Source organism: Aedes albopictus, chromosome 3 (assembly GCF_035046485.1).
Source record: "Aedes albopictus strain Foshan chromosome 3, AalbF5, whole genome shotgun sequence".
Taxonomy (NCBI): Eukaryota; Metazoa; Arthropoda; class Insecta; order Diptera; family Culicidae; genus Aedes; species Aedes albopictus.
Window position 1 is genome coordinate 446,123,092 of NC_085138.1, and position 14,136 is coordinate 446,137,227.

The 14,136-nt window shown below is 39.6% G+C and overlaps 1 protein-coding gene across 1 annotated transcript in view; it reads right to left on the reverse strand.

Annotated features, from left to right (window-relative positions):
* Positions 1-3,639: 3,639 nt before the first annotated feature.
* LOC109407584 (uncharacterized) overlaps positions 3,640-14,136 on the reverse strand; it is a 28,649-nt gene continuing 18,152 nt past the window's right edge. The window contains exon 3 of the mRNA XM_029877790.2: positions 3,640-5,962. Within this exon, the coding sequence (XP_029733650.2) occupies positions 5,796-5,962 (167 nt within the window). The 3' untranslated portion in view covers positions 3,640-5,795. The remainder of the gene's footprint in view (positions 5,963-14,136) is intronic.

The following is a 14,136-nucleotide window of genomic DNA, read 5'->3' on the forward strand; positions in this document are numbered from 1 at the left end:
CGACGTTTTTTGAAATAACGCGGTTTTTTACGCGGTACCATTACCGTCGTAAAAAAAACTTCAGTTGTAGTTCTTGAAACACATCTGTTTAATAACGTCACGTGTATCAATGTCGGGCTTTTACACAATGCGTTTTACTGATTTTGTGTAAATACAACAAATAGTAGACAGAGATTAGGGTAACAAATATAATTTATACTCCCATATATTTTTGAGCCCCTGGGTCGTATTACCACGTTTTTTACAGATTTAATGAATAGATGAATAAAGAAGAAAAGAAAAGATTAAATAAGATTGATCTGCACGGGCAGCAATCATTTCCTCACTGGAAATATCATTATTTGCCTTAAAATTATTTTTTGTTAATTTCGTCATTCGTGCGAGTGTCGCAACATATTTACGAAAAAAGAATGTGGTGCCGAGGAAACTTGCAGATGTAAACAAGAACGTTTATCATTCTAGCGCACTAAATTCGCAAAGTTCGTCTAATCAGCCTTTGTCAATCAAGTAATTAGGATTTGATCCAGCATACTCAAGTGGCAGATGCATCGAAAATAGTTTCAAACGGGTTTAAACACCGGGTGCCCAAAATATATAAGGTATGCACACAGCAAAATCTAGCCACCGCATTTTGGATAGAAATTTCTCTATTTTCAAAGAATCGTGGCAATCTCTGGCGCAAATGAAAGCTTATTGTGTAAGGAATCGAAAAATATTTACTTCGGGATATATTTTTACATTGTGTTTAAAATAGAGTCAAGGGAACAAGAAGTCCTCGAAAAGTTTTTGCACAAACGTGCTGAAAATCTGACAATGTACATTAAAGCGAACGTCCCCGCAGACCTAAGTTAGCTTAAGTATTCGGTTCTATACATCATTACAACCTGGAAAGGTTGCAGATCAACTTAAGAGCAAGAAAAAATCGAAGTTTGGCAAGAAATACATAGTTTGGTCAACAATATGAATTTGTGGTTTGAAAAACCGAACTTTTAGAAATACATGTACAGCAAATCATCTTTTTCACTACGGGAAATGTCGGGAAAAATGGCTGGCACCCCTTATTCAAAAGCTTAGATATTGTGTATTGATTTGAATTGATTTTTGTCCCCTGTTTTTGGCGGAGAATGCTTGCGCTTGTATGCAGAAAACTATGTAGAAATTGTACTGCATTTTTCCAAAAAAACGTAAAATCTCATACACTTCAAAACTCAACCCAATTGAAAAATATTGAGTAACCGTGAATTGCAACCTTCAAAAAATGTCAAGAACGACAGCTTTCATCGAAAAATAAGATTGATTTTGACACAAAGGTGGTAAAAATTTCTTGGCATGCGGTCGAAGGTACTGTGCAAAACTTTACGGAAGGACTCAAGCTCAAAACTCGAGATGACGGATACAACAAGTCAAATCAGCAAAGTCTTGATGTTGATTTAAAGTAAATTAATGCTTTTTTACGATGAATTGCTTTTGGTTTGGGAATAAGTTGGAATGAATTATTACTGCTTGATTTTCTTTGGCCAGATTTTGCTGTGCGCATACCTTACTTAAGGAGAAACTTCAGAGAATACAAACATGGCCGTCTTGGTCCCCTACTTCCCCTACTAGTTTTCAAAAGCACTAATCTTGAAAATTCGTGAACAAAATTTGTTTAATTTAGTTTTAATAGAGCATTTAATGCTCTCGATTTGGAAAAGCTGCCTCGTTTTGCAAGTGAGCAAAGCCAGGATTAACAAGTGAGGCTTGATTCGATGCTTCGTTTGTCAAATTTGTGCTTCTGATCGATTGATTGATTTGTCTTTATTAAAGAGACTTTCAGCCCTTGGCTGGTTCGTCTCTGATTTGTGCCTCTAAATGGGATTTCTTGATGTTTCACCTTAAGAGGGTCCAAAATATATTGGGGTGTCCAAAACAGTGAAAACTGATACTTCAAAAATCAGTTGTTTTCATCAAATTTCCAACCAGAAATGACATTGAGTATTTTTAACGGACAGTGCATGCTTTAACGATCATACTAACATCATCTTTATGTGTAACACCCTCTGAATCTATTTGATTTTGATCTTAATTCAAACTTTTGTCCTCTAGGGGTCCAAAATTCGACCGTTACCCTTCATGTAGGAAATCATGTAGAATTCATGTGGAAAATGCGCTCATGAGGAACGGGAAAAAAGTAAATCCGTAATTGTTGCTACGCCTTTTTCAGATGTTAGTCTAGAATTGTTCCTTTCCCACAGGGGCCAAACATATCAATCGGGGAATACAATACAATTGTATACACAAAAACATAAAACGCACTCACCATTTCATGAACCATTTCGAAGCCATAGTTCCAGCTCAATGTTCCCTCTAATTTCACTCTTAATGGGCCAGTACTGATCTAAAAAAGTTATTTTTAGAAGATACCAGATCAAAACGAAACAATAAACCAACCTACCTTAAAGATTAAACTGAAGCACAAACTTATCCATGATATCCATTTGCTAGTTTCCCGAAAGTTCCGTATCAGTAAGGTCCTGGTAGATCTTGGTTGGTCAGGATTCGATGTGAGCATCATTTTAGCGGGATTTCCAGAAACCATCCAAAGTTAGCGCAACACTACGCAACAACACGCAACCAGACAGATTAGAAGAATTGGTTCAGGTTTCGTAACTCGTATATTTCGTGATGGAGTTATAAAATCCCTTTGGGAGAAATTCATGTTTTTAGGTTAGTTTTGTTGCTTTTACATATGTATGCAGGTGTCTGATCAGGAAGTTTTATATGTTGTCGGAAATATACTAGAATCGTTTAGCGGTTAAAAATGAATGCTGACTACTTACGTTTAGTGTACTTCTACTGTTAATGTCTGACTGTCCTAGTCACAACGGTCCGTTCTGTATCCGTACTAGTTTAAGACACTGCTGTAGAACGCATGGTGGATTAGGCTAAGTTTATGTGTCAATTTCATGTTCAATTTTACCTTCTGCTAAATTGATAATTTTGGTAGAATTTTCACTGCACTGAATAGTATTTGGCTAAATATACATAAGTAGAATAATTAATGATTGCACATTGAAAAAACTAATTCAGTTTCACAAATTCAAGACCTCACCTGTGCAATAGCACTTTTACTTTCTGCTGACTCGGTTTTGTTCTATTATGTCTACTCACGCGGTCTGTCTGTCAATCATCCGTCAGCTTCCCGTCAGTCGGTCCGAAGATGACAGTTTAGGAGTCAGGGCCGGAGCTACTTACTGTTCGAAAGCAAGGTTGATGTAAAAGGAGGTGCGTTGCATTCCGACGGGTTGCAACAGATAGTTTCCTGAACAAACGACACAACATTCAAAAACTCTCAGTATTAAGACTATTTTTCCTGACGAGATGCACTTTTATGGTGTGTTTTTTTTTAATCTAGATCTTACATATCCTACAATTGTTTGAGTTGTTCTATGATTCATACCAAATTATATGACTAAAAACTCTCAATGAACAGTACGATAATGTTGTTTGTGTATTGTTAAATCACAACAAAAAAAATGTTAAACTGATAATGAAAATAATCAAATGTTTCAAAATAATGTAGTTGTTACATTTTTTTTAGTTATTCTTTGCTTTAGCTACACATAATTATGGAATTTCGGATTACATCACTGGCACATATTGTATGTTTCATAAGATGCTTTATTTTCCAATATTGTATTTTCGAATTGTGTACAGATTTCAATTGTTCATTCTAATCACTTTTTCATCTTAAAAAAAGTTTACACTTAACTATTTATTCAATCAGGAGAAAATAAATTGACGATTTCTTACGCGTAAAGAAAGGAAAAATAAATAATATTACTTTGTTTGGAACGAAAACCAATTTGTTTGCAATAATTGTTAGAAAGTACGGTTAACTAGTATGTACCGATGACAGCGGAAACTTAAAATAGTCAATTACATATTACTCGAATCGATTGAATCACGACAAACCGACCGACGATAGGCCGGGCATCGAACTCACACAGCTCTACATTCGCTTTGAAGGGCATGTTTGGGAGGGGCTTAAAAGCTAATCTTACTATTCAGAACAGGGTGGGAAAAAGAGATAAAACCTAATGAGCGCGGCGGCGTCTACTCCTGTCGGGAGCTCACATTTGGCACACTTACAAGATAAAAATAAGGGAATCGTTTTGCGCGGCAGATTGCTTCTCCCGGCAGCCAGAGGGAGAGTTGTTTCACTTGCTCCCGTTATTATGTGTGGTGTGGGGGAAAGTTCAAAAAGTCCGGCGAATGCTAGTCGGACGATATCGTAGGAAAAGCTCTTTAGTGTCCATCAAACGATTGTATTGCACTCAAAAAACGTATATTGCCATTTGTTTGATGATGTAGTGTGTATTGCAACGAGCATCCTTTTGAGATCGGTTCGAGAGGTGGACAAGAGCTTTACGAATAATCTTCGGGTAAGCATTCTTGGGAGTTTTTGGAAATTGCTTTCGTTAAAAGTGTTAAAACTTATTTGAAAATGTGATAGACATTCGTTGATCAAAGCTGAGATGACTTTGGGTTTTTGAAGAACAATTCGTCCCCTTAATGCTAGAACTAGGTAACTGGTTTTGCGAAATCGCGAGCAATTTGTTTACATCTGAACGTTCACCTCAATAAACAAAAGTGTGTCGATTGAAACTACAAAAACACATAATGATGCTTCATTTAAGACCAACAAAGTGTTTGTTTTATAGCAGGATAAGTTTTACCAGCCATTTTTACCCGTACTTTCCAAAACGAGTTACCTAGTTCTAGCATTAAGGGGGCGAATTGAGGGTGGTTGTTCTTAGGTATGTATCACATATTCAGGAAAGTTTCTAATGATAGTATTACATATATACAAAAGTTGTGAGGAAGCTTATTTTTATAATTATTCGACAAAAAAGATCAAAGGGGTTCTGAATGCAATTTGAATCTGTGAATATTTGCCAAATATAAACGAGCTTATCTATATCTCTGAAAAACAATAAGTTTTTTCCAGAAATATAGACCAATTCGTTTTTTTACCCAATTGAAAAAACACCTAAAGAAAACGTATTTGAAACTATAGACAGTTGTTGTGTCAATTGTAAATTTTATGTTTTCCTGGAACGGAAAACGTAAAACAAACAAGTATCACAACGGTTGGATGCATTTAACTATTAGAGAAAATAATGGTACATAATTGAAAGAATATGTTTATGTAGTTCACTGTCAACTTATTAAATATATTTACAAATAGTAAAATTTTGAAAATATTGATCCGTCCATGGGTTGGTTCACCAGAGAAAGTCGCTTTACCAAGTCCTGCTAGTTCAATTATGGTACCATTCTGTGAACTATCAACCCGAGACTTTCAGGATTTACTGCTACGAATCGTAGCACAGAATACTTACAGGCTAGTCAGTTATCTAAACCTAAGCAATTAAAAAAGAGAAGTATGGCATTTACTTCGAGAGGAGACCATCCTTACCCTGTTCGGGGATTCGTGGTCTTCCCGCTTCCCGCGTTAAAAGTAATCTTTTTGTTGTTTTTTCGTTATTTTCTACAGATTCTTACATCGTCTAGGAAACAAAAGTATGTCCGAATAGACATAACCTACTATAGATACGCCTTAGTCATCCACTAATCTACCGATGACGAAAAGAATATTTAGAATTTACTGTTTGTTGTATATGATCGAATGAGATCGCGCAATGCCGAAACTTGCGACGCAGCAGCCTACTGCGAGACGCAGCGCAGGCGGCACCCACCTCAGGTATCTATAGGGTTGCAGTCTTTGAGCGAGTGGTTGAGCTCGCGCACACCTAGTGGTCCTGTTGTTGTTGTGGTTGGGCTGCTGCATTCGATGGCGACGACAACGACATATTGGAGGATGAAGCAGAGGAGGAGGGCATCAGCATCTGACGGGCCTTCTTGGCGGCGGTGGGCTTCGGAGATCCGGTGGAGAGGCGCTTGCGTTCCTTCAGGAAGTCTGAAAGAGGAAAAAGAAGAGGAAAAGGTTAGTTAACTCCTTTTTTGGATAAGAATTGTAAATCGATCATTCGATCAGTAGTGAAATCAGCAATATGTGATTAGTAAATCCGCACAGCAATATCGGCAGTCAAAGAAAGCATGAAGGACAAAGAAGGCTATGGATACTTTGATTGTTTTGGACTACTTTGATTAATATTGATTGATAGATTTGTCTTTATTAAAGAGACTTTCAGCCCTTGGCTGGTTCGTCTCATTTGATTAATAACAAACTCTAAGTTTGTTGTTATCTCAATGACTCATTGTTAAACGAACGATTTCGTGGGAGCTGCTACCTAGATATTAGTATCTGGGGAATGGCTGTATGGCAGATGTTCACGTTGGTGCGTGGTTTGCCATTTGTTAGGCGAATTGTCGAAAGTGGGCGTAATATCATAAATTTATTATGATGTGCTGTGGAACAGATTCCCTACGAATTTTTTTAAGATCTATCCCGGGATTTCTTCATAAATTTCTGCCAGGTTATCGTGAAGGATTCCTCCCTCGATTTATTCAGAGATTTCTCTCGGGGTTGTTTCAATGATTCCTCGCGATTTTCTTTTATTAATTGCTTCTGGCATTGTTTTACCAGATTCCTTTCAAGATTCTTTCCGGGATTCCGTCATTGGCACATCCCTAGTTTTCTTTAGTGATTGCTCCTGGGGTTTCTTTAGGAATTTCTCTGTCAAGGATTCCTCCAGCAATCCTTTCTGGAATTCCTTTTCTACCACTTTCTACCAAAATTCCAACAGGAATTTCTGTGATTTCTTCAGGCAATTCTTTCGGGATTCCATCAGGAATAATTTGCAGCATTCCAACAGGGATTTCCTCCGAGTTTAATTCAGGGATTCTTAGACGAATTATTCCTAAGATTGCATCAGGGATTGCACCCTCTGGTTTTTTATCCGGAATTCCTTCAGAAATTCTCTCCAGAATGCCTTCATTCTTTTAGATATTTCACTCAAGATTCATTATTGAGGATTTTTTCAAGGATTCTCCAGAGATTTCTCCTGGGATTACTTCTGAGTTACCTTCTTTGATTTCTTCCAGAATCCTTTCAGGAATTCCTTTCGAGATTAATTTAAAGATTTTTTTGGGAATTCTTCCTAGGTATCCTTGAGTTATCACGGGGTTTTCATGCGGATTTTTCGTGTAATTTCTTATGAGACTCCTTCGGGAATTCCTTCCGGGATTCCTCGTATTTTTTTCAAGGATTTTTTCCGGGATTCCTCCAGTGATTGATCCCGAGAATTTCTACATTAGTTCCTCTTGCCATTCATTTAATGATTCCTTTAGTAATTTCTGTTGGGTTTCCTCCAGGATTCTTTCAGAGATCACCCGGGATTCTTAGAGGGATTCGTCCAGGGTATTCTAAGGGACTACTTTTAATATTCTTTCGGGGATTAGTTCAAGTTTCTTTTAAGGATTCCCTCGGGGATTTTTTTTTTTTGCATAATTCTTCCTACACCAGGGTTTCTTCTGGGATATCCCAGAAGAATTCCATTGGAATTCCTCCCGGCATACCTTTATTAGAGGACTCAATAAAGGTATGCCGGGAGGAATTCCAATGGAATTCTTCTGGGATATCCCAGAAGAAACCCTGGTGTAGGAAGAATTATGCAAAAAAAATCCCCGAGGGAATCCTTAAAAGAAACCTCCATTGATTCTTTCGAGTTTTCGTTTATGGATTCCTCTCAAGGTTCTATCATCTCATGGGTTCTTTTGAAGACTTCCCCGGATTTCCTTCCGGTATTATTTCACGGAATCCTTCCGAGATTCTTTGAACGATTTCATCAGGAATCATTTCGGGTTTCCTCCATGGATTGCTCTCGGAATGTTCTCCTAGATTTCTCCCGGGATTCTCTCAGATTCTTTCAGAGATCACTTTCGAATTCCTTCACGGATTGCTCCTGGAATTCGTTAGAGAATTTCCGCCGGGATTCTTGCGAGATTTTTTCAGGGATTCCTTCTGGTATTTCTTACGGGTTTCCTTCAGGGACTTCTTTCGGATAACTTTTCCGTGATTCCTGGAGTAGGCATGCGGGAAACTTAACGTGACTCTTCGATAACGAGCTACGCATTAAGATTAGCAAAATATGCTACAAGGGGCAGGAGAAAGCCATTAATTGATAAAACAAATGTAGCCTCATTCATGGATTCTCACTTTCCTGGACCGACCGGGAATCGAAACCAAACAGTCCTTCCAGGATTCCTTCTGGGACTTCAAGGGGTTTCTTCCAGGATTTCTCATGAAGTTCCGGGAATCCTCCAAAAATTCCATCCGAGATTCTCCTAATAGCTTCTGTGGAAAACCAGAAGGAACTTGCTGCAGTATTTCCTCAAGAAAATCCTGTAGGAACTCCATGAGGAATTCCATAAACAAAGACTGCAAGAGGAATTTCTCAAAATACAGCTTAATAAAATCTCGAAGAATTTCCATTAGAAACATCAGGAAGAATTTCAGAATGATCTGCAGGAATTCCAAACGAGACTCATGGAGGGAACCAGAAAAGAGTTCCTTGATGAATCTTGAAAAGAGATCCTGAAGAAATTCTGGAAGCAATTTCTGAAAGAATTCCAGAAGAACTTCCCGGAATAAGTTACAAAAGGAATCCCGGAAGAAGTTTCCGAAGAAATTCACGAATGAGTTTCTGAAAAAAAAACTCCAGAACAATTCCTGACAGAAGCCCAGACAAAAATCCCAGAGGAATCTCTGATGGAGCTCCCGAAGCAATCCCGGAAGCAGTTCCTGAAAGAATCCTGGAACTAGTTCCTGGAGGAATCCCGGAAGAGGTTCTTGGAGGAATCCCGGTGAAGTTACCGTAGGAATCCTGGAAAATATTCTTGATCGAATCAATCACAGAAGTAGTTCCTGAAAGAATCCCGGCGAGAGCTTCAGGAGAAATTCCGAAGAAGTTTTTGGAAGAAGAATTCCTGAAGATATCCCAGAAGGAACTCCGGGGGGAATCTCTTGGAAGGAATCCCTGACAAAACTTTGAAGGAGTTTCAGACGGAAGCTCGGGACAAATTCCTGAAGCAATCCTCGAGAGAACTCCTGGGGTAATTCCGAAAGATATTCTGACAATTTTTCTTGTAAATTCTGCTGGGATTACGCACCGAAGATAGCAAGGCCAAAAAAATCAAACTCTTCTAGGATTTATGCATAAATGTATCTAATAATTCTATCTGCAATTCTTCTAAGAGGTTCCAGCAAGAGTTGTTTTTGGGATTTCTACAGAAGTTCCTTCTAGAATGCATCTATAAGTACGGCCTTAGATTTCTCCAAGAGCTCTTGCTGGATTTCTAGAGTCGCCTCCTCCAGGACTTTTTCCTGTGAATCTTTCAAGAATTCTTTCTGGGGATTCTCCAGAAGTTCCATGAGAAAATCCTGAAAATCTACAGCTAGAAATCCTGAAGTTTCTTCGAAAAATCTTCCAGGAATTCTGTTCAGAAATCTTCCAGAAGTTCTTCCTAGGAATCCCCACGAATTTTCTGGACAAATCCTTATATCGAACTTCTTGGAGGAATTCCCAGAAGGAATATTGAGGAATCCACAGAAGGAATGCCAGGAGCAATCCTCTGGAGGACTTCTTGGAGATGTTCCCACAAGGTAGGGTCTGGAACCATTTGGGCAGGAGCACCTATTTTGGGCACTTGCTACTATAACTCAGCCAACTGTGAACCGATTGACTTGATTTTTGAAACACGATCAGGAAGGCGCAGTATCTAACTATGTTCAAAAATTCAAGTCAATTGGTTTGATATTGACTGAGTTATATCAGCAAGTGCCCAAAATAGGTGCTCCTGCCCAAATGGTCCCAGACCCTATTCCTGGTGTGGCGAAAGTAAGGTCCTTAGACTAAGGCCACTTGGGCTGTACCATTTTGCATAGGTGATTTGCAACAAGTTTAAGACTGAAGAAGAGCAGCTGGTTGTCTCGGAGAAACACAAGGTCCACTGTACCATTGCTCCGGTTAGCGCTGTAAGAACAAAATACTGTGAAGGGCGCCCTGGTAATCCAAAGGCTCCGTTTGCGGTTTGGTTTTTATTAGATCCCCCTAACCATTTATTCCTTGGCGTGGATAACACCATGAATTAGGGGTCACCTGACAGGTGACCCCGTATCACTGGAACAATCGGTCCATAGTGCTATCCTTAGCCAATTGAACCAACCGCCAGAGCGACATATAGAGGTATAGACACTACCCTGCTATCTAAGCTGATCGGGAAGAAATTGATGATCAACGTCACAAGGGCCCAAACAGCCTGCAATTTAACAGAACCGGTACATTTGTTTTACTGGCGACAACATGGGCATCATCGGCTGAACGTTTGGATCGTTGGCAGATTAGTCCGTTCGTCTTAAACACGATTTATGCTCAACAATGTTTCTACAAAATGTAATCCCTTTAATGTAAAATTACATAGGAGAATCGTTTTACGAACAGCAATCGATAGCTCGTGTCCATTACCAAGAGGGCACTGTGCTGCCAGAAGACGGTGACCTAATTCTCGACTGCAGCCAGTGCACGACGAAAACAAAAACAGCATGTGTAATAACAATCAAGACGCATCATCAGCGCCGTGCAGAATCCGAAAACCAGTTCCAGTGCACCAGCAATGAAAAAAAAACAACATTGAACCAGCATTATACCGAAATTATATGATTCACTCGAATCGGGTGACCTGCGCGAGCTGTGTGTAAGCCGAGCCAGGTGGATTTTTAATACCGACCGAGACGACAGAAGCCCGACTGCAAGTGCGGTCGGTCTGACTTACGCGGCGTTAAATTGACGAAAAAGAGAAAGGGGGTCTTTACGTTACCAACCACTGACTGCCTCAATCCAGATGGCAGCTGGTTTGTGTACAAAAGTTGTGCATCTGCTCCCCCTCGTTGCGGTTGTTGTTCGGCTACTTAAAATGTAGCAGATAAGTAGCTTCTGATTGATAAAATCAATATTGGTTCATCGCAAACAATCAGAAACCCGGCGTCAGGAAGGATACATGACTATGACTTGACACGTTTTTATTGGTAGCACAAACAACGTGTTCGTTTCGCGCCAAAAATCACTGCTAGAGGCTGAGCCACAAACAACAAACAAACGAAACGACGTCTCCGTCGTTTTGTGGGGGTCGTCAAATTTAAAAACCTCCGACAAAAGGGAAAGGTATTCCCCACACTGCCAGTGCCAGGTAAAAAACCCACCGTCGTTCAGAAACGCGCCAGTTAACCGGCATTGAAAAAAAAAACACACTGAAGAAGTGGATTCTCATGAAAAAATGTATAAATCATGGTGTTGACCGACCGCCAATTTGGGCCCCAACTACTCTAGCCTAATACGATCATTGAATAATAGAGTAGGTGACCTTCAGCGCCAGAACTGGCACGCAATTTCATGAAAAAGGCGCGCATTCGCGATCGCGTTTGAATGCGTCTCGTCGCTTGGGGCCGGTTCCGAGTCACATTCTTCTACACACGATCACTACTGTTGCCGGTACTATTTTGTTGTCTGACCACAAGCAGTTCTAAATTTGATGATCAAAGTTCATGACAACAACTACGTCCCAACAGATTCAGATCAAGCTGACTGCACGGAATTAGGGAATTAGCTTCTATCATACATTCGATCATCCTATGTAGATCACATCAAAACGAGTGGTTTTCGGTTTTTGGTTCGACCCCAAAAGTTGCTTCAACAATGACCGTCTCCTACGCACGCAATACAACATTATAATGTGCATTCATGCAACGATCGTCAGCTGTTCCGGATCGCGAATGGCCCGTGCCTCTGATCTGAACTGTTTATCTCATGCATAATGGATGAGACTACTGGACCGAGAGACGACCAGCAAAACCCAATCGGATCTTTATGGTACGTGTACACCTAAAATACCGAATAGGTGACATGTGCTGTATGCGATATGGGTCTGTAAAATGGGGAAAAAGGGTGCATTCGGAAAACATCTGTTACTAGCCTTAAGTACCTTTCGTTCGGTTCGGACGTGGCACATGCCGAAGTGGCAAAATCCATAAATTAATACACACATTTTCCCCTGAACCTGAAACGGCAATCGAGGGACATATGCTGCTACAACACACCATTCCGGTTGCTATCTCGGTTTGTACATCTCTTCCCTGGTTTGTTGTTGTTAGAGCAATCCAGGCAAAAAAGCATATTTCGCATCGCTTTCATCGAATATTGACTCAATATTATTGAGTGTCCTATTTTTACGACGGTTGTGCGGTCGGACGGTCATCCGATTACAACAACGGAAGGACAACAAACGGAATGAGGTAGTTGGGCGAACGACGACGTCAAGAAGGACCAAACAAAGAACAGTCGGGAGAAAGTTACACACATGGACAAGAGGAGTGGTAGTTTATCATAAATTATCTCCGCCCTTGCTTTGGCCTGGGTTCTGGTTTGTTTCTTCCTTTGGGTTTCGGCCGGACAGATAAGATCTATAGTACTCCTTGGGATCCCTTTCTAATGACTCATCACTAGGTCTGTGGCTTGGAAGGAAGAGAATAACTGATATGCCACGGCAGGAGTCCTAATTTGTAAACAAAGCATATCGAATGAATCACTTTAGAGGCCATTTGGAATGGTCAGTTTGGTTTCTTTTCTCTTCGTTGCGGACATTTATCAGAGGGGTTGGGAGATAATAGACGGTATTTATTATGTGAAGTAGGTGAGCTGCTCGAGTAATGAGTCATTCTGTTTGCCGCTCTCAAGAGATTTGCTACGCATTGGACTGAATGAATAGGAGTTGTGAATTTGGTGTATTATATCATTCATTTGTAACGTTTTCGCATTCCGGTGGCTTGTTAGGATCATGTTTTTGTTCATTGTTTCCGTACTTAAGTAATCAGATTCACATATATACAGGGTGTTAGGTTCCTGAATGCAAACTTTTTAAAGGGTGATAGAGGACCTCCTCTCCTCCTCTTCTTGGCGTAACGTCCTCACTGGGACAAAGCCTGCTTCTCAGCTTAGTGTTCAATGAGCACTTCCACAGTTTTTAACTGAGAGCTTCCTCTGCCAATGACCATTTTGCATGTGTATATCGTGTGGCAGGCACGAAGATACTCTATGCCCAAAGAAGTCAAGAAAATTTCCTTTACGAAAAGATCCTGGACCGACCGGGAATCGAACCCGTCACCCTCAGCATGGTCATGCTGAATACCCGTGCGTTTACCGCCTCGGCTATATGGGCCCTAAGGTGATAGAGGACCATGAATGGTGAAAAAAATGTTCTACGCATATGGTCAAATCTCAACCGTTACGAAGTTATTGAACTTCACATGTTTTTGACTCTTATTGCCTTAACTGGCTATAACTTGAAAATGGTCAAACTTATCGCAGTTTTTAACCCTTATTCGAAATATTATTGAATTTTATATCAAATGCCATCTTTGAATCGAGATTGGTTTAACTAAACTAAGTTTTCTTGAACAAATAGCTCAAAAGTAGTGTGTTTGAATTCGTTTTTGTCAATTATCTTTGAAAAAATGCGTGATAATTTAAATTTAGGCAAAGTTGTGGCTCCTGTTCCATTGTACAATTCGTTCTTTGTCACCAAACTTCTATCTCTTATTGTTTTCTTGCAATTCTAGACGAACATTTGAAAAAGGCCTATCTGCTTTGCGTAAACAAACAAGTTTAAGCACTTTTTTGCGCACTGTGCCGCACATTCATATCGAAATTGCAAGAAAACGATAAGAGGTAGAAGTTTGGTGTCAAAGAACGAATTGTAAAGTGGAACAGGAGCCACAACTTTTTCAAAGAATTTTTTTTAATCTACTACGCATGTTTCGAAGATAATTGACAAAATAAATTAAAACACACTACTTTTGAGCTATTTGCTCTAGAAAACTTAGTTATTTAACTAAACCAATCGATTCAAAAATGCCATTTGATAGACAGTTCAATAATCTTTCGAATAAGGGTAAAAAAACTGCGATAAGTTTGACCATTTTCAAGTTATAGTCAGTTAAGGCAATAATAGTACAAAACATGGAAAGTTCAATAACTACGTAACGGTACGTAGAACAATTTTTTTTCACCATTTATGGTCCTTTTTCACCCTTTAAAAATTGCACTCAGGAACCTAACACCCTGTATAAGTTTACAT